Genomic DNA, 27756 nt, shown 5'->3' with positions numbered 1-27756 from the left:
ATTATTAAGACCTTGAGATGCGTCTATCATTTTTAAATTTAATTTTCCAATATGTTAGGGAGCTATGGCATATAAAATAGTCATTGACATAGTGTGATCAGTCAGTGACATATAGATGTGCCGTTGTTAATGTAAGAAAATGTATAGGACTTATTTTGATCTCAGTGAAACACCTTGAGCGATTGCTTTTGCAAGACTGCTATAATATGAGGCAATTACTAGTGTTTAAAAAAATTGAAGCCCTGTTAGTAACAAGGATGGAATCCATTTACAAGCTACCTCCTCAACAAATAACATTTTAGAAGAGATTCTTCAGTTATAACCTCAAAATTAGTTCCTGGCAGTTGACGACTGAAACTGTTTTGGAATGAGGATACTATGTGGCATTATTTTATTATTAAGTAATCTTCTGGTCAAGGTAGGTTTTGGATGGACAAAACCACCAAATAAATATTTTGTGACTCCTAACAAAACACATTCCAGCTACCTACTCTCCATCAAGTCCCTCTTCATCTCTGTGTGCTTCCTTCATCCAGTCCAATTCCTGCCCATTCCCAATTTGCCACTCATTTTCCCCTCTATTACAGTCTTCAACATCCGACTGCCGATCAATGCACCCTTCATCCAATTTTCCTACTTCCTTAGGATTTCTCTCTACAATCCCCTCTCTTCGCCCACCATTCTTTGTGCTAAATAATTATTATCAGTTGGCCTTGCTTGGAAATAAAATTGGTTGGGAATGTGACATCCACTGGAAAACTGAGTAGATTTCTTAATGTTCACTTCCACATTTGTTTTCCTTTGGGTCCACTTCACCTTCTTCATCCTTCTCCCTACTCGCATTTCAAAAGCCTCCAACCTACATCTATCATCCTGTTTTAGTGACCACATTTCTGTGCCGTACATGACTATGCTCCAAGTAAAAGTTTTTACGAGTCTTTTCTTAACATCCTTACTCAACGTCCCTGTCGTCAACTCCCTCCTCAATTCGCGCAATTCTTCTCCTACTACTTTGACAGTGTTGATTCAAAACACTTCTGAGATACGTAAACTGTTCTACCTGCTCTAGTTTTGCTCTCCTATTTTAATGTTTAGCTTAGCCTTTTTCTTTCTGGAAAATCCTTTACCTTTGTTTCATTCTCTTTGTTCCCATTACCTTTGTTTTATTTATATTGATTCTTATCCCATATCTATAGCAGTGAATTTCCAATTTGCCCAGCAATGCTTGCAACCCCTTGGCTGACTGAAAAACTAGAGCTTGATCATCAGCTCACCTAACTGATTTTATTAATTCCTCTATGACATTCATTTCTACCTCCAATTCCTCCAATGCCTCTTTAATCATTTTCTCTGCATACAGGTTTAACAGCACCGGTGATAATGGACATTCCTGTCTTACACCTCTTCTTAACACTGTCCAGTCAGACTTTCCATCCCCCACTCACACCTTGGCAGGCTGAGACATGTACAGGTTGCAGATTAGCCTCCTGTCCCTCCAATCTATTCCTATTTTCTGCAATATGCTCATTAGTTTTTCCCAATTCACTCAATCCAATGCCTTTTCAAAATCTACGAAACAGGCAAATACATCCTGATTGTATTCTGTATTCCCCTCCATCAGTGATCTCATAACTGCAATGGCATCATGTGTACCTCTCCCCTTCCTAAACCCAAACTGATTGTCCCCTAAGTAATCATTTGCCTTGCTCTCCATCCTTTTATTGATGATCCTGAAAACCGCTTAAGCTGTGTGGGAAATCAAACTTATTGTTCTGTAGTCCTCACATGATGTAGCCTTTATCTTTTTCAGAATAGGAACTAACACTGATCTCACAAAGCTTACCAGCCAGATTCCTTCTCATAGACACTACGAATCAGTCCATACAGAGTCTTCCTCCCACATTTTCCTATACCTTTTAGCAGTTGTGCAGGAATGTTGTCTATCCCCATGGCCATATTTGATTTCATCTCCCTTAATGCCCTTTCTATCTCATCTTTCTATTACATTCCCATTGCCCTCAATAGTACTCAGCTCTTTACCGTCATCCATGATTTTCTCTACAGCCTGCTGATATACTTTCCTTGTCAATCCATTTAATGCTTCTACATTCCATTTCTTGACCCACCACCCCTGCCCCCTATCTTTTTGAAATGGAAGCTACACTTCATAACAACTACATTGTGGTCAGAGTCCTCATCCTATCCCAGGAAGCTGTGAAAATTGATCGCACTTCCTAAACCTATGCCTAACTATAATACAATCTAACTGATACCATTCTGACTCACCTGGCATTTTTCATGTATAGTTATGCCTTTTGTGCTGTCTAAACCAAGTGTTAGTGATAACTAACCCCTGTCTCCTGCATAACTCAATTGCTTTCTCCCCGGGGTCATTCCTCGAACCTAAACCATAGGCCCCCACCTCATCACCATCTCTTCCTTCGCCTACCATCCCATTCCAATTCCCCATCACTATCAAATGCTTCCCTCCAGGAAAACACGGGATTAGGTCCTCTAACTGATCGTTTATCCTATCAACTTCTTTCTCCTTATGATTGGTTGGTGGCATGTAAGTAAACTTGAACAATGACCAAGTTCGTCAGTTTTGATTTTATCTCTTCTAGTAATATTCTATTCATTGCTTGTTCTATTTTTACTATACTTCTTCCTTACTCTTTATTCCAAATAATGGCAACCGCTCATTGGCTCTCATCCCTGCCGCTGTATATTATTCTATAATTATCACTCCAGTAATCCCCACTATCCTTCCATCTCACCTCGCATAAACCTAAAATATCTCTGTTTCCTCTTTCCTTCTCTAATTTAATATTCTCTAATTTTCCTGTCATCAACATTGCCCTATCATTGCAAGTTCCTATTCTAACTAATATGGTCTTCTGTCCTGCTGCTGTTGGTTTTCTTTTTCAAGGGTTTCTTGAGATGACGACTGCAGAAGCCTTGCCTCTCCCGCTGCCGGGTACAACACACGGCCGATTGGGCCGAGTCCCGTAGTTGCCAGGACTCATATTCTGTGTAGTGTCCATCATTTTAATTTTGGGAATGATAATTAAGGTGGTTTTCTGTAGCCTTCCTCAATAATGTTTTTAACATGACACCATCACTTACTGGCCACCCCACTGGGGTCAGATGCCATTGCAGCCACCTCACTGAGGAACAGATGCAGCGTGGACTACCTTTCGTCTGGCTCCTAACCTTTGACCTATCTGCCATGGGTAACTCTATCAGGAGCAATTACCATTGCTCCCACCAGCACAGCTCTAGGGGTCATCGAAACGCACAAGCCCTTCCACCACGTTAAGGTTGTAGTCCATGGGAGAGACTATTAGGCATGATTTTAATTTTTTTAAAAGTCTACCATTCTTTTTATATATGTTTCCCAAAACGTCAAATATGATTGTTAACAAGGAGATGTAATTAATTCATTCTCTTGGTACTTATTTTGACCCTCTGAGATCGTTAGAAAAAATTACCATTGTGCATTGAGCCCCTAGAGAAAGGAAGAGAGAACGACTAAATAAAGTATAATCAATTAAAAAATTAGGAATTTCAATGATGCCTTTTCCAAAATAATGAACGGCACTGCTGAGCTCAGCTTCTAGGTATGACAAAAAAAATGGTGCTATACATGTTGTTCATTACAAAACATTAGCAGGGCTGAGAGTGTAGGTTTCTGTATATTAGTTCATATGTACATATTCATTAATTATGATGGTCAAATGGTATAAATGTGTATACAGACTTTAGTGGGAGGTTTCATTTGCTCCAAAGGTGGAATGATGTTATCTTTACTTTTTTATTATTGCTGATATCCTAGCTTTATTTACCTTGTGTGCCGCCTCATTAATTATGCTTTTGGTCATAAAGTATTACCACACAGTCTAGGTATTTATTTTAATGTTCTCTAAGAAATAACATTACATTGATTGTATATATAACTAAAAATAACTCTTTGTTTACAGTTATATATATTTATGACTATTGATGATCATGATGACTTAGTAACTGAGGAAATTGAACAGAACATTCATGATTATTATAATAATGGACATGATAAGCTCTCCTCATTTTAGCCTAACTTCATGCACTCAACATTAATGCATCAAAAAAAATACTTATGGCCCATCATTTATATGCTGCCAGAACCCTATGGCAAAGTAAAAGCACCACAAATATCTATCAAGCTCTTAGTCTTTAAACAAATGGCTTCCTGAACAAATTAATCCATCACCTCATAATGTACAAAAGGTAGTCCTGGTTAAAATACTTACTTTTCTTACAATTAAATTTCATGAAAATATAAATAAATTTATGTATTAATGATATTATATGTAACTTTTAAAAAAACTTAATTTTTAATTTAGAAATTAAATCATTAGTTAATATATGAACACTGATTTTACAAGGAATTTAAATTTTAACTTAGTTTTTCAGTTAGTAAATTAAGAAGGCATTAAAATTAGTTCCACCACTTTCCCATGTGTCTTGGGGTAGGGAGATCTGTACATTAAGAGTGCCTACCAACTTAATGAAGCTAAATTTTAAACTTAATCTTGTGCAGTTTGCATGGCTCTTGTTATCTGGACAGTGGCTAAGAATAAGATGACTGTTACAATGACACAATAGTGGTGGGTGCTAAGTCTTATTCATAGATATCTGTACGATAAAAGTTTGCCAGTCACTGGTGTTTTAAACAATCCCTCCGAAGCAATCTTCCCTGAGTTCAAAGAATACAGAAAACCAAAATATTGAACAGGAACCAAGGTAAAATGGTAGGAAACAGAAAATGTGGAGTGATTTGAATGAGGTTGGCAATGCATTCTTTTATGTGGTTATGAAAAGTGGAAGACATTCATTGCCCCTAACTGGTGGAAGATATAAGGCATTCATTGGTATTCATAACACATTTGTATGTAGTCATTTCAATGACAAAACATACTATAAGAGATTTAAAGTGAAACTGTTAGAAGTGTTATTGAAAAGCTATTTAAATGTTGTAAGGAGCTTATATAAGGGATCCTTCTCATCTGCGGACAAATATGTTACCACTTGAAAGTGTTCAATTAGAGGCAATTTCAATGCACAGTAGGAATTTGCATTTGCAACTCCAACTTATATCCACCACATGCTGCTTGTTGGGTAAAATAATATATGGGTGGATAAAATATTTGATATGATACTAGTTACTAAAAATTATGTATTAGATGTTAATTAGGAGATTAAAAAAATGGCTGATGTCACAATGTACCATCAGAGCAAGATGAGTAACTTTAGGTAGAGGAATATGATGGCAGCAAAGAGGAAGGGCAATGAGAACCCACAACATCATTATTAGAGTAATATTAATGAAAGGCACACAGGGGAGCTACAGTTGGGCTGAGCACTACACTTGAAGTGATCTCCATACAGTCACTAGGCATTGGGATCTCAGAGAGAATACGTCACCTTCAGGACATACTCTTTAAGATGTGAAGCCAATAGGTAGACAACTGCGCAAATCTAATCTCCCTCAAAATAAATCATGATATATATGCACATGAATATAGATATACTATTCTACCTCTATTACTATATTCTTAGGATAACAACATTGTTCAGTAAGTTTGCAAAATATGATCCCTGCTACATATATGGAAATTCCTAATGAATCCACCTATGGTTGTCAAAGGGCTTGCATTTGGGTTTGATACCAATTAATTCAATTGTTGAAAGTAGCACTGGATATGCTGAACATTCCCTCAATTAATGTACAGCTCATCTTATCCTCTACATACTTATTTAAATTTAACCATTGACCAGTGTAGTTACGCTGTTGAAAGGCTCTTCATTCATAATTTCTTATTGGATAGCTTGGGAGTAACATTGAACCCTATGAGAATTATTATTAATAAGTAATCTACCGGTTAAGGTAGGTTTTGGATGGACTTAACAACCAAATAAATATTTTGTGACTCCAAACAAAACACAATCCAGCAACCTACTGTACATCAGTTCCCTCTTCATCTCTGAGTACTTCCTTCATCCCGTCAAACATCACCATCCTATTCCTGCCCTTTCCTCATTCACCTAACATCCTACCCTCTATTAGTCTTCAATATCCCACTGCCGATCAATACACCCTATATCCAGTTTTCCTGTCTCCTCATTTCTAGTACTTCCTCATTTGTTTTCCTTTCGGTCAATTTCACCTTATCCATACCCAAATTTCAAAAGCCTCCAATCTACGTCTATCCTCCTGCTTCAGTAACCACATTTCCGCGCCGAACATAACTACGCTCCATATCAAAGCTTTGTCAAGTCTTTTCTTAACATTCCTACACAACGTCCCTGCCATCAACTCCCTCCTTGTGAAAGCCTCTTTGCCTAGCTCAATTCTTATCCTTACGTCCCTACTACTTTGACAATGTTGTCCAAAACACTCCCAAGATACATAAACTGTTCTACCTGCTCTAATTTTTGACCTCCTATTTTAATGTTTAGCTTACATTAACTTTTCTACAAGCTCTAGTTTTGGCCCTCCTTGGCATTGCTATAAGTGGTTTGCCACTTGTTACCAAATTGTAACACAAACGATCATCAAATCATTAAAGGGCTGTCATTAACCTTTTAAGGGATGAATATTTCTTATTAAGATCACAATTTCACTTTCAAAAATTATAGCAGAAGATTAAGTGTAAAATAAAACTGGACCTGACAATGTTATACCATAAAGAAACCTAGGTCATAAATGAAATATTTTCTATGTGGAAAATCCATGTTGTTAATTTTCAATTCAAAAATGGAAAATAATTGGGTTATCAAACCATTAAAGCAGCATGATATTAGCTGTTGCACATGAGAACATAATTTCAAACTATCCAATATTAAAATTTTAGTGTCCATGGCCCAATAGATTGCATGTGAAGATATCCTTTCAGCATTATAATTACACAAGTGAGTAGTTAAACCTCAATTAGCATGGAGAGGAGGATGTGAACTATGCCATAGGAGAAGATAATTCAGGTTGCCAGTAATAATTTCAGCATATTCCTCTATCTTAATAACCAATCTGTGGCCAAGGAAATTTCAAGAATCAAGGGACTGATGGTGCAATTCATATGTATATATGCACATATATGGATTCTCAATAGAACTGTGGTGCACAAGAGTGAGGGAAATGAATGAATGATGGCGCCCTAAGCCTTGAGGCCTATCTGTTACTTGAAAAAAAACATGTTAACTTAGAAATGTTATAAACATACATAATTGGGGTGGAAAGGGGTTTTCAATGTTTGCATTTTGTATGTTAGATACTTCTAGGGTTATCAATAAACACTTCTTAATGCATTAGCATTTTTAATTGCAGTGAAATTATAGCAATGAGTAATTAATTATTTTAAATAATTTGGCCAATTAAAAATCAAAGTTCACATTTCACTGGAATCATTGTGGAAAATAAATAAGACAATGTGCTTATTAAATTTAGTGAGATAAATTTTAAAGGAGCCATTAATTGTTACAACAAATTTTACACATCACTGATTTTATGCAATTTTATTACACCAATGATATGCATGTTGCAGCATAACTGAAATTTTATAGCTGTCAAGATTTCGGTCTTAGCAGAGTTAATTGTGTCTCACTGATTATAAATAACTGGTCTTGCATCATATTTTACGTTCTATTTTGAATAATGAGACAATCTGTGCATGCTTGAACATGCACCAAATCTCAGGACAAATAAATTCCATGTTGTCATTAAAAACAGATGACACTTCATCAACATCTGTGGGCAAATGCTAAATTAAAACCTTGAATCAACCTGTGAAGATCCTTTATTTTTAAAAATCTCATTCTCTGCTGCAGATATCATTGGTATCATAGTAAAAGTAACAAAAATTTATTTTTTGATATGGATGCTTATTTTGATACTATTTTTAAAGAGGAATTTTATGGGTATTTTGGGAGGCATATAATTACACTTCTTTTAATAACCACATAATCGCTTTTATTATTTCTTTTTTGACACATATTGTTGATAAATGATTCATTTTGAACACAAATCTACCAAGCTTGGTAAAACTATGTTTTTAATACAGTTTTCGCAGAGGCAGAAACTTCCTCTGCAATAGTAGAACATGCTAATTGCTGTAGCTTTCACAGCCTATTTGTAGGAGTTCCAGTCAATGGATTATCCTTTTTATTCTTTCAAATGGGTACAAACTCTAGAGGAGTTGTAGAACACAGTGGCAATATGAGCACTTTTATACGTTTTGTCTCTCTCTTCCCTTTAAGAAAAAACAGGTTTGCAAGAGTAGAACTACAAGAAGTCAATTTAAGTACTAACATGTGGCCTTGAGATTAATTTCCAATGTAAGAGAGGTGGATGTTAAGGAACTAGTATGCATACTTGCCTCTCAGTCAAATTACAATTGAACAAAAAAATGATTAGAAAATTGACTTGAATGCAGTGCATGTTAACACTAAATTTGGAAGGTCTGATCATTATGAGGCTTTTGAGAATAATGAGATGGTCAGAAATAACAAAGGTTAATATTTATAATAATATCATCCAAAGAATGGAAACCATAGTTTCAGTTATTTACTTAGGCACAGTTTAAATGATGTTTCATGAAAATACTATGGCAAAAACTATGGTTGTCATTCCAAAATAAATATCAATAAATGATTTTGCCAAACTAGGGTCTAACATAGCTTAAGAAAGCAAGCAGACATCTTGACTCCATCCTCAGACCCAATCATTTCAAGATGTCAGAAAAAAAAGGGAAGCATAGGTTTCCTAGCAAAGTTATTTTTTCATCATTCATAAACAAAGAGCTCCATGATATAGCCCAAATTTGATACCAGCTTTTAATGACTTTGAAAACACATTTTTAGTTGTCTTTATGCCACAAGAAATGCCCTCAGGTTGTATATCAATGAATGCATGTAAAATAATCATTCATGGGAAGAGTTCTATTCTTAATTTTGGGAATTCCAAACTGAGTAATTATCCAAAATTCAGGTGTGATGAGGGAAAGAGAGAGTTCTCTACAGACGATAGAAGAATCATTACACTTACAAGAGGTAAAGAGGACTCAATGTTCCAGTAGAAAAAGAACATTTTGACATAAATGTGTGTGATGTAGGTGGTTAAACCACAAGAAGTTGGTGCATGATTATTACACATTATGAGGAACAAACTATGTTACACAGTTTAGGGTTTTATACTTTAGGAAAGTACTACAAGATAGACATGGAACAACTGTCATAAAAATAAACAAAGTTAAACTGTGAGCTATACATCTTTACATGCTTAAAATACTCTGGAAGCCAGCAACAAGAAATATTCATTCTCAACAATCAACAAATGCCCTCACTTGGATATGCACACCATTCCCCTTGGCAGGGCTTCCTTAAATTCTTTTTACCAAGGAAGAAGTACTAGTATATTTCTTCTTTTTCTCCAGATTCTGAACAAAGAGAAAATCATTCCACAGGTAACTTTATAGGCGTTCTAATTTGCATTTCAATTGAAACATAAAAAATTGCAACACCAGTCTAATAGTTGGGAGAACAGCAAATGTGAGAACTGATGCATTCTTCATTTCCTGTTGCTTACCCTTACGTATTATTTCTGCTTAATAATCACATTTTTTTAATTGCAGCTTAGCTACCCCAAGTAGTTAGTTCTAGGAGCAGCACAATGCTTAGCATTAGAAAGTTTATTGTTAAAAACAGTGACAATTCATGGTCAATGAAATGAGGGATAAAATTATAATAATTATAAATGATGAGAAGGATGATGTGTGCGTAGTGAAACGGGAAAATATTTAACTTATTCGAGAGATAAATGATCAACAAAGGCATGCAGAAAATGCAGCTGAGTAAACTTTTGGAAAACAAGAGAATATCTAAATTCTTAAAGTGCATGAGTGAAGCCATACACACTTATCTTAACACTGGATAATAATGAATACATTTTTTTCATAATTTCTTCTCAGTTAAATGCTGCCTTCTCACTGCAAAAGTGTCCCATGAAATTACGGTATTAACAACGATAACACTTCTTGGAAGTATACAACACATCTTGGGTAATGAAAAACTTCTCAAGCATCACCAACCCATGAGATGTCATGGAAAATTTCAAAACTGAGACCTCACCATGACCTCATAGTGTGCACTTACAGGACATCTAACCACATTGCTTGGTTACTTGCACTGACTGCACTTGTCTAAGAATCACAAATTTATTGAGAGGAGATATATATTTATATATATGTATCATTTGAAGTATATCAATGGTGGGCACTGAGAGAAATTAAATACACATCACAAACTGGACAATTATCAAAGTTAACAAGGGAGATTAAAGCTAACGTCAAGCTTCAAGGTGATTGCAGTCTTTGAAGGTGGAGGAGAGAAGGTTTGGAATATCAGACGATGAGCAATAGAGGAATGGTTGGAGGAAAGAATGAAAGACCAATAATAATAAAAATGGTATTCTTCAAGTTTACCTCGCACACTTTGGACTTAGCCTTGGTGTTGTAAAAAATCACTCCCAGTACTCTTTTTTTTAAGGCAGTGGTACATACACAAGACACAAGTTCACTTACAGGGATAATTACATTCAGTTTTAAAAGGTCAAGTAAAGACTATGTCATTTTTACCTCTGAGTGGACTGTAGACTAAGTTGATGCTTATCCTTCAGCTATCGAACACACTTCCTTGAGAATACATTTGCTCTATATAAGCTAATGCCACCTATTCATCTAAATGGTGGAAGATGAGGCCACATTCTAGTTGCTCTCTTTAATCTTGTTTCCTGGCAAACTGTTTTAGACTGTGCAGGTGAGTGAAATTTTTATATTAGGAGGGACATGTATGCTGCCAAAAATACAAGTAGCCAAATTAACTTTCCAGCTTAGCAAATTTCTAAAATTTTTCTTAGTTCTTGAAAATTAGTGCAAATAACATTCATATAATTTCATTTAGCTTGAAAAGGTGTAATTCAAGGAAGCTGTGCTTGCAAGAAGAGCACCTACATATTCTGCATTCTTTATTTAGATTAAGTTACTTTCACTCAAGTCCTAGGATAAAACAAACACTTACGTCAATTAATGAAAGTAAGGGGTAAAATTCTCACCTAACTTTTGCTTTAGGAATCTCCAACCTTTGGCCATTTGGTTTTCTGATGCCTTCCAAGCTTCCACTCTCTGGTCTCACTGGAAACTAAAACGTCTTCCAAGGCATTCTGAGCCTTTTCCCAATACTGTCACTGTCATTATGCAGTGGCCAAATATTAGAATGTGTTCAAGTGCGCCACCAATGGCTGAGGCACTCAGGCACTCTCACAATAGGGTAAGGGACATCAAGAGAGAGAGAGAAGAGTGAGAGAAGGTCATTGAATAGTGGAAAGAGGGGATGGAGAAAGGAGGGAATGGACTTAGAAAGGACATGACACTCTTCAATCACCAAATAAGGTTGCACCTTTAAGAGGGCAAATAAATTATGCATTATTTATATATATATATTCCTATTTATATCTTTATATATATTTATATATTTATTTATTTATGTATTTATATATTTATTTATATTCACGTAGAACACCCCAAACATCGATGTTTTTTGCAGTTTCCCCATGTGTGTTTCTTCACAATGGTACACTGCTGTACATCAGTATCGCTCCCCTCTCACCTCTTTGGGGGGTGGGGTGGGGGGGGGGGGAAGCTTCGAAATCACTAGGAGGAAGAAGAGAAGCTATTCCATTTTTTCTTTCAATTTTTTAACCTAACCTCGTAATAATTCCTAATCACTCCCATTAATAGATCATAATATTTTTAAATCTTCACTCATAGAAGGGTTTGGGCTCTGTTGGAATCAATGTAGAAACTTATGCTGAGTTAACAAGAAACTCCTTTCATGATGACCACATGTTTACAGTGAAGTTTTTTAAAACAATATCCGAGGTATTCAGACACTGATGAGGGATGAGTTAATGTGTAGTTGTAGAGAAGTCGAAGGAGGCCTAAAAGAGGAAGGAGGTGGTGATGTTGTCGTTTGGCGCTTCAGGAGTAAATAGTGATCACTTCCCTTCCTCCTCCTCGCACCATGAGCACCCTATCAAGACCCTCGGTCAACACTTCAAGGAACTCCATGTCTGGTGGAGGACACATGATGTCAAGGCAAACACTCTCCAAAAACTCCAAATATATACCAACGACGGAAAGGTGTACATTCAGTAATCAGTACTGCAAGGTTTTTGGTGCTCCCACTCATTTGCTGACAACACGCTAATCATTACCATTCCAGTAACCATTGCCATGTCAAAAATGGGAACCAAATAAATACAAAAGGAAATGTCATCATGATAACGGGGATGGTGGAGCATGAAAAACAGGATGCCTGCTATCAGTCATCATGAATGTTTCAAAGGTTTCCTGGGGAATGTTTTTCAAATACTTTTCCAATTATATTGTTGATCATAAAATTCACCCAAATAAGGAAGCCTATGGTGGCGAGGGAATTGTGTGATACCAGAGTCACATTAATAATTCTATATCATCAATTAATCCAAAGTATGAAAATAACATATTGGAGCAAAACAATATTTCTAGATCACTAAGGAAGTGAGGAGTAAAATATATTATAGGAATAAAACATTACTACCATCAAAATGCTTCCTTGTCTGTTTTAGAATTTTAAGTCAACTATGAAGCAGGTCAAAATGATGGACTGGTAAGATTATTTCTTAAAAGGTATTAAAAGCAAATTTTCACTGAGCTAATGAAGTCCATAAATTTCCTTGAAGAACAAAAATTTCCCATATTTACCTGGTGAGTACACACCGTGGAAAACCTTGCAATACCACAATATTGTCACCAGAACCATGAATAATTTTAAACGATCATCCATAAAAATAAAAACCATAGAAACTTCAACCACAAGAGTAGCAAGCTGCGTAATAAATTGAAGCAGGTGCACAAATGCAGCCAAACACCGCCATGCAATCTATGTTACCCTTATTCCACAATTATGGGTTTCTGAGTATCAAATAAAATTTGCCTTGTGATATACAGATTTACTTAATCAGTCTAATTATTCCTAAAAGACATAAAAATGGCCCTGAGGTGCATGGATCAGGACTGAGGTATAATTTTAATCTGTAGGCATTTCAAATGCTGAAAACTTAAACATTTCCTTTGTCGTGATGCACGATAAGTATGCAGTTAACTTCACAATAGTTGTACTGATGTAAGGGGGAGATACGACACTCATTTAAATTTGCATCTGTTTTAACACCTAAGTTTTCATTAGTCAAAGGGAAAGAGCTTCAAGATGAGTATGGGTGTGTAAAATCTCGAACAGCATATTCGTTGGACTAATATAATCTCCATAGCTTTCCTCCTCTGCCTCTGGGGGCTGTTCAATAGTGCCAAGAGCCAGTCCTTCGGACAGCTGGTGTAGAATTGCGACTGTTTTATATTTTAACCATCAAATCCATTTCAAACACATTGGTTTGCATTCATTAATGAATGTTGCTGGCCTAAGGCTTTGCTTGAATCACTAAATTAGAGAAGCAAGTCCATTTGATAGTAATGAAAAGAGCTATGAAAGCTAAAAAACATTAAAGTTATTCATGTTGTTCTAAAAACTTGCTGAAACCTCAAGGCTCTCTATTTCTGTCGCTCCAGTTGACTATGGCTGTTGTGATGAATATAGTCCTGAAATCACCTGAAATATTTGGGATATATGGTAGCAACTGAAAAGTTTCCAATATTTGATATCTTAATTAATGCTGAGGTAAACTTATATGTTTGTGGGTATATTCAGTAGCTAAGAAATTCATTGTAAGCATTATTTTATGGACCCATGATAAAAATATGCAATATTCTGCATCTAGAGATTTGGGCTACTGACTGGAGGACCAAGGTTTGATCCTGGGTGATGCCTCTGGACAGCCTCAGCTTCACCCAAGCTGTGTGATTTTTCAGTTACTAGATCTTCCTGGGAAACTAAAGGCAGCACAGGAAATAAGGAATTGGCTCTCCTATCCTGATAATGTGTGAATTCCACCCCATTGGGCTTAGTATTAGGTTAATTCTACCCTTACCTATTGAACCAACCTTCAAACTGATAACTATGCTTATCCTTTGGTTGAAGACTGTTTAAAAATTAAAACGGTATTCTAATAAAAAAATGAATCAGGCACAAAGAGTACAATGTGTTATTTTATAATTTTTATCGTTATCATTTTTTATTTTTTGCAAACCTTGGGAATTAAGTTTAATTGAATCTCAGCAGTCTACTCATGAAACATGCACTTAAAATATTAATAATTTGTTTACAAAAGTAAAGTGCATATTTTTTACCATTTATAATATGTGGTATAAACCATAGTAATGAACCAGAAGGTTAATTGATATGGGAGGCCACATAATATCAAGTCAAAAGGTATGTGAAATTCACACATTACCGGGATACCTTTCCCTGTGCCATCTATGGTTTCTTAGAAAGACCTTGTACCCGAAAAATTTGGGACAGACCTTGAATCACAGACTATTTGCTGTGGCTGAATGTACCCCAAGGTATTACCTCAAATTGAGCTCAAGACCTCCTGACCCCAATATTTGTTACAGTAGTTTTTTAAAACTTTTAAACATGTGTATTATATGCAGAAATTTATAATTACTTCTGCTTCTATCTTTTCCAAAAATATTTCATGTTTATTTTTAAATAAACAGGAACATGCCTGTTGCTTAGATGATATTATGTAGTCAAATTTTGGTATAAAAAATCTCCCATTAAAAACATCAATTTGTTGTATCAAGATTTTGATATAATAGGATTGATTTGGACTTTAAAATAAATAATACTAGTTTTAACTGAATTTTGAACTCTAAGCATTAAAATACTTTTAAATGAATTTTAACTTATTTAAAACACATAATGACAACTTCTAAGGCTTTTATGAATCTTCAAGGCCCCAAGAAGAAAATTTACTGTATCTGTCTGGGATATAGATAGGGTAGAGAGGAAGGGACATGATAATATGTTCCCCAGATCTCTTATGAGTGCACAGGATTTGCTGAGTAACATCACTTTCAGAGAAAGAAAAAATCCATTATTTCATGAAAAGATTGACTGCTTTGTAACAATATTGTTTTTCAAATAGTATGACTTTTGAGGCATACAGTTCCATTTCCTCTATAAGGTAACTCTGTAAATGACATTAAGAGCCTTGCTGAAATGTTTTCCCATGAAACTAGTGTCTTGGATAGGAATATAGGTTTCAGACTTCAGCTCCCTGTGCTCTGAAATCTTGGGTGGAATGTCAAGCCTACCTTTCAGAGGTGTCCTCAATGGGGCTGAGTGGTTGAAAGTATTGTGTAGTGGACCTGTTGGCCACTAGTTCAAGTCTCACCCATTTATTTTGTTCCTACTGATAAACTTTTTAAATTAGTGTGCTGCAAAGACTCTTCATTGTAATTACTTAAGTTTTGAATATTTTGGTTGGCAAAAATATGGAAATTTGTTCCTGAAAAAGGCTTGTACTGCTTCTACTATCCAGTCATTTTGCCTTTAAACGTTGGTTTCACTGCCTTTTCTCTCTGCATTTGCAATTATTACTTATCCAAAGGATTCCACCATTATTCTAACCTAAAACATGCTATCTTTGTGACCATTTGTCTAATGAATTGGCACCCATCAATTACACTAAGAGTAAATGGAGCAAAAGGATACAGTTGGACTCCCTCTCAACCAAGTTGCCCTTTGGCGGGCCGGGAAGGTTGAGGATCACCAGTTGTGCATCGTGGGACTTGTTCACGATGACTTCATTCAATTTCACAGCTGTATGCATTCTTCTAACATTTCCTTCATCCCTGTAGAATAGGACATGCAATTATTGAAATTCTGACTGTAAATCAGTGCCATAGTAATCAACAGGGCTTCTATTAATATGACATAAACATTTTCTTTTTATTAAACTAAGGAAAAGAAGATTTTAGGTTTGAGGAAGGAAGGAAGTATCTACGTAGTCACGGTAAAGTTCATGTTGTAATGATATAATACATGTAATGATAATGAAACGCATTTGAGGCTTAACTCTTTGATTACTCTCTATACCAATCTGAACACTCCTAATTGTTTAAATATTACCATTGGGTGATCAAAACAGGGGATGAGGAAACATGACACAAGTTCAAGAAGTTCTCTCGGGTTTCCCATTGGGTCAGGTTGCAGTACACCGACGTTTCGAAGGCTGACTCTGCCATCGTCTTCAGGGTGAAGTCGATGATGACCTGAAGACAATGGCAGAGTCAGCCTTTGAAACGTCGGTGTACTGCAACCTGACCCGGTGGGAAACCCGAGAGAACTTCTTGAATACCATACGCCGGGAAAACCCGAGATCCTTCACATGACACAAGTTTTTTTCAGATGAGACCTGATTACTGATCAAATTATTTGGATTGGTCTTCTGACCCAAGATTTAAGGAGAAGACAGTGTTAGTCACCCAGCAGAGGTTCCCTGCCATGAAATAAAGATGATTTCCTCAAGCAAGGGGGAGTCTCACAACAGTTAGACATTCTACTAAGTGCAGCATTTTGCGAGTAAAAAGATCTAATACAGGTTATTCTGGGATGAGATTTGAAGCTCTCCTCAAGTTACACTTGGCTTATTATTGCACAGGGAACTTTCCATGACTTAGGAAAATATAGGGCAAGGGCTAGTCTAGATTAGGCCAAGTCTGAGGTATCCCAATGTTTTATCACATGTAAATTTATGGAGCCTGTTTTCAATAGATTATAGATTGCCTTTAATTGATGAAAAATCTGATGACCTTTTAATCAATTGACCTACAGAGATGACAATCCAAAAATTTACTTTCATTTTCTTCAATAATGTTTATGGAGCAGAAGTCTTTCAATCACCCATTGCTTGGCTTCAATGATAATATTTTCCCTCTTACCAGTGTTTCCAAGGTGTGATACTTTTACAACTCATATTTTATCTTGTGTACATAATCATTTTGTGAGCAATATTTTCACATTGTCGTGAGATATTTTGATGAATCAGCAATTTACATTCACTAATATTTTCTCTCCTACCTGCAGCTTGATAATTTATTATGTCAAGACTTTGTAGCCATGCTATGAAAAAGATGGCATCATATCACACTGTTAGCCTGAATACAGCAGCACAAAGATAAAATACATCTTCCAATGTAGTAGTAAACATTAAATTTACTACAACATAAAAGATAGCTCATTATACTTAATTTTTGACTTGTAATAACTTTTTACATATGAGTGTCTCTTGATATATGCATGCATCCATATAGCCCCCTGAGGTCAAACATCCAACCATTGAGAAGAGAAAGATTATTACAGATGATGAAGTCCAAAAGTCTCTCTCTGAAAGTGATGATAAAATCATTGATGATGGTGAAGAGGGTGATTTTGAGAGTTGTTTTATTATTGGACACTCTGGGTAGTTATGATAGAATAGAATTTTCTAGGGAAAATGGGGATGGTTGAGGTGTTCATCCATTGTACCCAGAAAAGACCATTGTAGTAAAGTCATGACTTAAACATTTTTATACTCTTGTCATAGCTATTCCATTATTTGATAATTGAAAAAATAAATGGAATTGAAACATTGAAAAAGGCCTTTTCAATAGTCAACAATGCCAATGAGCATGTTTCAGCTATGTACATACTTTCCAAAGAGAAGCACAGAACTTCCTTCTGGTGAGGCCATTGTGCTATAATTCTGCATCCAAATATTGGTTAATTTATGCTGTAGTATTGGATAACTAGTTCACATCATCTGCTCTTTTTATCAAGTTGATTGGAAAAGAAAACAAATATACAAAATATGCAAATTAATGAAGATTATCTGAGAGTATGAGGCAGACCACGCCATCCTTTTGCTTACCAGGCTGTTTCAGAGTTGATTGAATGGAAAGAGCTTAAATTTGACAATAAATATTAGTTTATACTTACACATTGAAATAACACCTTAAGATATATTAAACGCTATAAGAATAAGACATTAATACTTCAGAAAAATTGTTATTAAAGTAATAAAAATGAGATGAAGAATAGTTGATATTTAAAAATATGATAGCAATAGCATAGAGTAAAGAAATATGTAGTTTTCTTAACTCTATATTTTTAGTCAAAATATGCCAAGCCAATGGTTGCCATTTACTTAAAAATCAAATTCATGGGAAACATAAGTATAGAGAAGAAAATATCATATTTAAGTTTGTTCATGGGATATTGGAGACTACATCTGCACTCATCTAATACATGCATTTGTTACCATATTGTACAAAATGCAAATATGTTCATGCCATGGATACAAGTTATCAATCTCTAGACAACTGCTCATCAATGGAGTCATTTGCATCTCGCTGTCACATAAATTATGCTATGCTAATTAAAAATATAAAATTTTGATTAAAACAAGTCACTCTCATATTCTGCAGGTGATCCTATCTAACAAAACACGTTCTCTTTGGCTCATTAATGTATTACAAGAGCCAACTTTTCTGGATCAGATACAAGGGCGGTTCAATAAGTACCCGTGTTAGAAATGAAGAAACCATTTTTTCAAAAACATTTTCTTTATTTTTCAACATAGTCCCCTCCTAGAAAGATACACTTCTCCCAACGTTCCGGCTATGTTTTTAACCCCTTCAAAAAATAGGATTTGTCGAACTCTCCAAAATACGCCTCTGTCTCGGCGATAACTTCCTCGTTTGAGCTAAATATTTTTCCCGCGAGCCATTTCTTCGTGTTAGGGAATAAGAAAAAGTCGCAGGGAGCCAGATCGGGTGAATACAGGGGGTGCGGCAGCAATTCATAACGTAGTTCATGCAGTTTGGCGGCGACAACTCCGGATGTAAGTGCTGTGCTGGTGCGCAATCGCAGCACCCATCGGGCCGACAATTTTTTCGTTCGTCGATCAATGAGAATAATGGCGTGGACTTTTTGAATAATTTCCACGGTAACCACGTCTGCCGGGCGTCCTGGTCGCTCCTCATCAAAAACAGATGTTCGCCCACGGTTGAATTCGTTGAACCAATGAGCTGTGGTCATAGAGGGCGAAGTGTCCCCATAAACAGCATCCAACATCGCTTTTATCTCCTCGCATTTCTTCCCATCCAAAATCAAAAAGCGAATTACCGAACGATACTGCTCTTTTTCTATCTTAGCGAAAATCACGAAACACGTCTTACTCGAATGGCTGCCAAATCCAAACTAACCTTTAAATCAGTCTGAAATTTGATTCACCGTCATTTGATAGATGGAAGCACACGATGATAACATAAACTTCCCTCAGGAACGCCCTTTGTCGTCACGGGTACTTATTGAACCGCCCTCGTATGATTTGGACAAAACAGTTTATACGGAATACCATCAAAATCTATGGGTTAATTTTTGAGAGCGCAATTATAGCCTACACTGTAATAAGAAAAGTCTATAAAATCAATGCAAACTATAAACAATAAATGGGGAACACTAATTGAACCAGGAAAGTGGAAGAGATAGGAAGAATAACATTGAGGATCTATATGGTTTAGGTATTAGGCCAGTAAGTTCAGACAAAGAAAGAGAATACAATGTAGATGGGGAAAACTGAGGTCCAGGAATTGAAACCAAATAAGGCTGTGGAACTGCTCAAGGGTTGAGAACAATGTTGAAGGAAAAGTTTTTTATGGACTAATTTTTTAGCAATTATGAGGGAGGAATTTGAATAGAAGATTTCATCAGATCATTGTTTGTTGCTATTTAAAAAAAAGGGAAAGACAGCCATATGTGAGGACTAAAGAACCATAAGGTTGATTTCACACTCAGCTAAAGTAGTTCTCATGATCATCAATAAGAGGATAGATAGCTGAACGAAGGATTACTTAGGGAATGATCAGTTTGGGTTCAGGAAGAGGACGAGCAAGTGTGATAACATTGCAGTAATGATGTCACTAATAAAGAGAAACATTGAATACAATCAGGTGTGAGTGATAGGTTGAGAGTCTGGATGGGCAGGGTCAGGAAGAGGAGTAAGACTGGGGTGACTATTATCACTTGTGTTGTTCAAAGCATAAGTGGAGGAAATGGTAAAAGAGACATGGAAATAATTGGAGATATGAATTAAAGTCATTGGAGAATCCATAGAAACAGTTAGGTTTGCAGATGATCAAGCATTAGTTTGCCAGGAAACAAAGGGGTTGCATACATTGCTGAACACATTGGAAAGTAACTGTGATAGGTATGGAATAACAATCAATGTAAGCAAAACAAAGGCCATGAGGTGTTTGAGAAATAGGAGAGCTTAGTTAATATTAAAATAGAAGGAGGTCATTAACTATAGCAGATTGAAAAATTTACCCATCTTGGAAGTGTTCTGGGCCAAAATGGTGCAAGTAGAAGGGACATAAAAATAATTTCATCAGGCAAAGAAGCTTTTATTTGAAGGAGAGAATTGATGAGAAGGGCATTGAGTAAGAAGGTCAAGTATAGGCCTTTTATAAATTTAATATGGAGTGTGGTTTTGTGCCATGAGGAAAATGGCCAATGAAGCAAGATGATAGTTGGAGGCTTTTAAAATGTGGAGAATGATGGAAAAAGTGAGTGTACGGGAAGGAAAACAAACGAGGAAGTGGGAGAAGAGAAATCAAAAAATTAAGAAATCAAGAAATTCTTGTGAGAAATCAAAAAGTGTCACGGAAGATGGATGCAAGTGGGGTGACCATTATCACCTGATTGTTTAGATTAGCGATAAGATGTTGAGGACCGTGATATAGGGGAGAATGTTAGCCAAGCAAGGTAGGGGAAGGAATAGGATAGGGATGTTGGACGGAATGAAGGGAGGAGGGAAGTACGCAGAATTGAAGAGGTACTTATTGTAAGGTTGTGTCTTCTTAGGAGAGGCAAAGAAATGTATTGAATGAGTGCCCTGAGCACCACAGAAAGTCATGCACTGAAAGGAGAAAGGGGGAATGTGAATCTATCATAGTAGAATGCTCACGGTGTGATGGCCCGAGGTGACTTCTTTTCTGAAGTCATCATCTCGTTGTTGGCTCCGTCACCCTCCTCATCACTCCCACCCCCGCTCTCCTTCTTGTTGGACCCCTGCTGCTGCTGTGAGCCATCACCTCCAGTCTCACCACCTTCCTTCTCCCCGGATACATCCTGGAAAGGGATGGACACTACATTAACTATCAAATAATAGTAAATGCAATGATTCATTTGTGACAAAAAGGACTGATGGAAACCCCAAAATTAGGAAAATATGCAATTTCAGAATACTGACCAGTTTTTCTCGCACCCCATCCAGAGGTCCTCGACCTTGAGGGGTGCTTGATGACATAAGTTCATCGGTCTAAAAATAGTGTTCAGCTAGACTGATGTATGAGTGGCACGTTCCCAAGAGGCATCAAAGTCATAGGACGATAATTAACAGATATCGGAAATATTTATAATATCTTATTTTCACCCTGTTTATTCTTTAGAAAAATTTCAAGATCTGGTTTTGAATTTTCCTTATGATAACTCCTTGTAATATTTTAGCACATACTGCTGCACTGCTGAGGGTTTTAAAGTAGAAGGTAAAATAGACTGGGTTTGGCATAAATATAGATTGAAATATTATCATATTTGGTTTCCAACTCATATTATTTTTAGTGAGACACCAAAACCAAATATTCAATAAAACAATAGGGAACATTTTGGGGCATAAAGTTAATTGTGATTGCAATCATCCATTGTGCTGGGTGAAACAATACATCTCACATAAATGTTAATGTATCAGCAGAAATTGAAAGATTTACTGGGGATTTGAATCCCTTCTTCCTTAACTTTAATAGTGATTGCTTGAGTCATAATAATGTAAGACCAATTTTTTACATTGTACTGGAAGAAGAAGTCTGAGCCCCAATTCAGAAGATGTATTATTGGTTTACCAAACGTGCTTTTTCAGGGACATGGGATTGAGAATTGATGAAAGATACCTGTGTGTCAAAACAGGCGCAGACTTAGACATTCATAAAGTTCCATATTCTATTTTGAGAAGTCTTCTCCTGGGGAAGTTAACATCCTTGAAAATATGGGAAACCATTAAACTTCAGTGATCAAAAGAAAAACTTTTGTAAAATCCTAATGGTTAAATTAAGGTTGATAGTCCCCACTATAGCGAGCTGAAGGACTGATCAAGCTGCCTACCTGGCTTGAAGGTGATTTCAGCACGGGGGACGATGAATCCGTGGTTGCCTCCTGCTTTCCCTCACTGCCCTCCTTCTCACTGCCACCCCCTCCATTTCTTCCAGGCTCTTGGAATCGTACTTTCGTTGCCGTTTTCACATCTGCATTGTGGTGATGGTCTACAATTGCTTGAACCTGTTGAAGGCAAGTAAAGATCTGAGCCTCACTGACATATCTTTTGAATTGATAAAATCACTTCATTCTTCCTTTTCCAAATTGCAACCATTTATTTTATTAGGTCAGAAACATAGCAGGCTGAATAGGTTCTGCAGCCACACCTTTAGAAGGTTTCCTGCTGTGGACTATTTTCAATATTTTTGAGTAAATCAAGTAATTTTACACAGTCATCGTGGTTTGAAATTATTTTATTACTATTGGATGGGCTTTTTAATCATCAGGTTAAATATCTGAAAGCCTGAGAAGCCAATAAAGCCAATGCAATAGCAATATCTACCAGTGAGTTGTGCTGCTTGACCAACAACATAGCCTAATAATGAAATAAAACCAATCAGTGCTAATTTACATTAAATGCTCAGTAAATTTTCACCATAATAAACTATAATTCACTGGTATTAATATGTCCCAAAATTCTTAATTGTGCATGAGCAATATGAAATATTTATTAAATTTTAACAACTTGTTTACGGTGACAGTAAAAAGTTATTTTTGTTAAATAAATGCCATGAATAATACTCTTTGATATCCATGCTGACATCTTCCACTTTTTATCAGTTATAATCTATTGAAATAAATCTGTTCACAGTTACAAAGAGGCATCCCTTCACAATTAAGAGAGTTATGCCACCACCTTAGGTTGAGTAATTAGTATAAAGTCACTTTGCCCTTCATGAGAAATTGAACATCAACTGTCTATGTAGCTGGATGAGTGAAAAGTGAGAGAGAATTTTCAGCTGAATACTAACTTTCTTAAGGTAATATTTAATTTTAGAATCACATATAAAATTAATTTTGAAATAGAATATTGTTTGTGAAGTTGGTAAAAAGAAAGATGCTGCAGGAGAAGTGGGCTAGCCTATATTCACTTCCACTGTCAATGATAGATTTTGTGTTCAAATAAATATTCTACCACAGTAATTATGATTAACGCAACTATAACATGATGATTATGAGAAGCCAAAGAATTTTTGTTCATTTGGGGAATTTTCATGCATTGATTCACATGCAGATTAACCAAGAGTAAAATTCACTTCCACCCTTCCACTTGGCATATAACAATCAACATAAAGAGTACATAGGATGTTTAGGTTAAGTAACATAAAAACACATTAAACATTTAGTTAAATACTATTGATGTCAATTCTTCAGCACTGAAGATGGATATATGTACAATTCAGGGAACATAACATTCACAATACCAGAAGAGTTTCAGCAAATTTTTGATAGCCATCCTGTATGCAGCACACTAAAATTATATTGCTTCTACATACCACATCTTTGGTGTTCAACCAATAACCTTTCCTTATATGCTCTGAAATCCTAAATATTTTTAAGCTTGATATGCTGTGGATATCCAAACTGCTTTTCTTAGCTTTTGATATAATGTTGAGTTAATGATCTGTACACTTATTAAAAATTACAGGTGGAATTATATATTTGACATACATTTTTTTCTTACCCCTTAATTTTAAATATATATAGTGCGGTGTCTGGAGAAATATGTTGCATTTCAACTCCTGTTTTCTGATTTTAAAATTTTCATCGTTTCTTACATAAGACTTTGATGCTACTTTAAGTTTACAATGTGATACATAGGTAAATAATGGGGTATTAGATTGAAGCCCATACTGAGAGTTGTATGTCTAAGATTCACGTTGCATTTATTTACTGCATATCATAGCAAACAAAGGAGAAGATGGCCATAGACACACAGCTCTTGGTAAGGATCTGAGAGTCATAATTAAGGACCTCCAGATAAGAATGAGCGGGAGACAACCTGAACACCAACAGAAAATGAAAGGTCAATAATATAAGTTCTATTACTCCTTATATATTTATCCAGATGATAAAATGGAGTTTCTTATAATGAAAATTGTAAATGCTTGCACGTCCAGTAAAAATAAGTTTTTCTCCGTGCAGTCCATGCTCAAATAGGTAAATGCATTTGCAATTTGGGCTAAGATAATTCCATCAAAGCTAGACTTGAATATATATATATATATATATATATATATATATATATATATATATATATATATATATATATATATATATATATATATATATATATATATATATATATATAATTATATATATATTTAAAAAACCATAAACACAGTAATCAACCGGAGGGTCGGTTTGATAGGTGATGGTGGAGTTCACCCGGTACTAAGCCCGACAGCATGTGAAATTTACACATTAGGGTAAGGGGGCCAGTTCCTTTCCCTGTGCCGGTTATGGTTTCCCAGGAAGACCTGATACCCGAAAAATTGCATAGCTTGGGTGGAGCTGAAGGTGCCCAGAGTGCCTTGCCCGGGAATCGAATCCGGGCCCCTCCAGTCAGCAGTCGAACGCTCTACCCCCTGGACTACCGCAACCCACACATATATATCTATAATATATATATATATATTTGTATTTTTTCTAAAATTGTGAAGTTTATATATGATGTGTCCTATATTTGTGCATGTGTGAATATGCACCAAATCACTGGACAAATTAATGAACTAATATTATTATCAGCATTTCAGTCCTAAGAATTGTTTACTGTAATTCTACCTTTTTCTCTATTTGACTTTAGTGACCAGAAAATCATGAGAAAATCGTAAAAATGAGAAGATTGTGATTTTGTGATCAATGGAGCTATATTAATGACATCTGTAGAACAGATATTATACATTATGGTCGCAAAGGTAACATAAAAAACTATGAAACTATTTGGCCTGCAGGAAAAAAACTATTAATGAATTCAGAAGCCATTCCAAATGGAATGAAAAGAGGTACCTTTTTCACAAAAAAGTGAGCAACATCCTAAGATGAGTTTTTGAGTTCAAAATATTTGACTCATAAAAAAATGAGAATTATGGAGATAAACCCTCTGACATCATTTTCAGTAGCATGCACTCAGGCATACTATACCGTATACCAATGAAATGGATTTGAACTGAGACAAAGTAATTGAGGACTAATACATGTATTAACTTCTTTCTGACTTAGAATAAAAAAGTGAGTAACATGGAAACAAAATCTGTATCCTTTTGAAATATTTCATAATTTAAATCTAAAATATGTGTTCATGCCCTATTTTTAGTCTTAATAACTTGAAAACTTTGTGCGGTGAGCTTTATTCACTCAGTAATATGACCCTATTTGAATATTTGATTTATATTTTCATGCGATGCACAAAATATGTAACTTCATAACAAACTTTTCATTGTGCACTTATTTATCTCCAAAGTTGAAGGCTTGATGAGACATCTTATACTTAGGGAAATAACAAAGTACTTACTCCATAAGGAAAATGGGAACTGCAATTTAGAAAACTCAAAATGCTATGAACCCCTTCAATAATGAGGAAATATATTCAACTAGGATATTATAAAGGAGATAGTTGATTCTAATCAAGGATAGGTTTCAGCCAGTTATTCCTTTCGCATATGCATATTTTGTGATTTTTTTAATTAAAGAGTATATATTCAAGGATTTTATCATTAGTTCATATTCTCCATGTTTCAGGAAAACATTCATTATTTGCTGACCAAAGGACAAGTTAAAATTACTCTCATGTTCCATTTGTAATAGAAATTCAAGCATGTGACATACATACAATCATATTTGGAATACAGAGCATAATTTTTCTCTCAACACAACTTATCTCTTGGGAGTTAAAATTATTTTATTTCACAAAAGGTATGCTTTTCATGTTTCTCCTGAATTTTGCTTTGTCATTTAAATATTCTCCTTCTAAAGATTTGTCTTTTCCACAAAAAATAGATGTTTTCCACAAGAAAAGCTCAATGTTTTATTTTGAAATTTGTGTCTAATCTCTGTTCATTACCATTCAGCATACAAGTGAATCATAAGCTTTTCAATAGAATATTTAAATTAGTAACAAAATCCAATTTTTATTTGAATAAGTGTTGCCTTACCAGAGTACATTAATTGAAATGTGCATAATCCTATAATGTGGGAAAGGAAGATTTTACTAACATGATTCCGAAAAAACAATGTCAAATTTTCCTACTTGGCATAGATATGGGTATCCAAGTTTTTTTTGGTTAGGTATATTTAGGCTGTGAATACATAACTATTCTACTCTAGTTCATGCTGCCATCAAAATGAAAAAGAAGGAAGGCAAATCTGCTCTAATGTCACTGCAAAAGCCGCAATGCTTTTGGGCAGTGATAGAGAGTGGATAGAAAGGATGCACCAATCATCGCAACTGGGACAATAATAGCAAGGAACAGTAATGCAAGGAAAAATTGAACTGCTGCTTTAGGTGAAAATAAGGGATGGATGATATTTTGCAGAGAGTAATAAGAGTAAAATTAGTAAAATTTTACTTACCCTTCTCTTTCATATTCAACACTAAATACCAACCATGTATTTCCATCAATGTGATTCTTAGGAAGTGAACCTTGGGATAAAATTGTGTCATGCATTAAGACAAATAGTCTTAGGCATATGGACTACATAAGACAGCTGTTGAAAGAGGAAAGAAAGAGCTAACCCCCAAAGCAAAGCAAACTATTGGGGACACAATGGCATTTGTTCATGTTTTCCCTAGTTTGCAGCAATGTAGTTTCCAGCAAACATCCAGCCCAGTTCACACAGCCCTTTCTACGAAATGATTTTTTGGGCTTGTATGGATCAAATGAATTTTGATAACCACCCCTTTCTGAAGGGTAGTGGGGTGAGAGGAATGGACTGAAATTGATGACTCTCTTTCTATGAGTAAAAAAGTCTGCAATAAGGAATTCATAGGCCAGATTTTGTTCTCCATAATGATGTGACTCTACCATTTACTCTCACTTGAAATTCTTAATTATAAATTGTGTCAGTAGATGATTGAAAGGTTGAATACTTTTTAAAGATTGAAATTAATGAATCAAAGAAATTGTAACTTCGTTCCTTCACCGTATGAGCTTGATGAGGCTTTCATAGTTCAACTCTATTTATAAAACTCCATAATTCTGTTTCTTAAACTTGACACCAAATGGTGTTTTTGTCCAAGTATGGTGAGGGATGGAAACAAGGTCAATATTATTATTTGTTTGCTCATTGAAAATCTCTCACAAACTCAGGTGTCTTGCACCACTGAGTGCATCCAGTTAAAAATATCATGATATATCCACCACCTTTTTGATGAAATTTTACATTAGTAATCTTTTCAGCACACATTTGATGCAAATGTAGTGAACATATGTGGTAAGGTTTAATCCATATTTAAAACATTTATATGTATTCACCTTTGAAAATGTTTGTACTTGATAATACACATACTCGTAAATAAAGTCATTTCTAATT

General features: G+C 35.5%; 1 protein-coding gene across 1 annotated transcript in view; it reads right to left on the bottom strand.

The window, feature by feature from the left end:
• Positions 1–10483: 10483 nt before the first annotated feature.
• LOC139691051 (solute carrier family 12 member 5-like) overlaps positions 10484–27756 on the bottom strand; it is a 99558-nt gene continuing 82285 nt past the window's right edge. Inside the window, exons 17-20 of the mRNA XM_071588780.1 lie at positions 22234–22407; positions 21041–21204; positions 15745–15884; positions 10484–12160 (exon numbers count right to left, since the gene is read on the bottom strand). Of these exons, the coding sequence (XP_071444881.1) occupies positions 12069–12160; positions 15745–15884; positions 21041–21204; positions 22234–22407 (570 nt within the window). The 3' untranslated portion in view covers positions 10484–12068. The remainder of the gene's footprint in view (positions 12161–15744; positions 15885–21040; positions 21205–22233; positions 22408–27756) is intronic.

This window comes from Hetaerina americana, unplaced genomic scaffold, assembly GCF_022747635.1.
Source record: "Hetaerina americana unplaced genomic scaffold, ioHetAmer1.1.p SCAF_3, whole genome shotgun sequence".
Lineage (NCBI taxonomy): Eukaryota > Metazoa > Arthropoda > Insecta > Odonata > Calopterygidae > Hetaerina > Hetaerina americana.
Note: the sequence above shows the minus strand (reverse complement) of the source record. Positions and strands in the feature narration are given on the sequence as shown.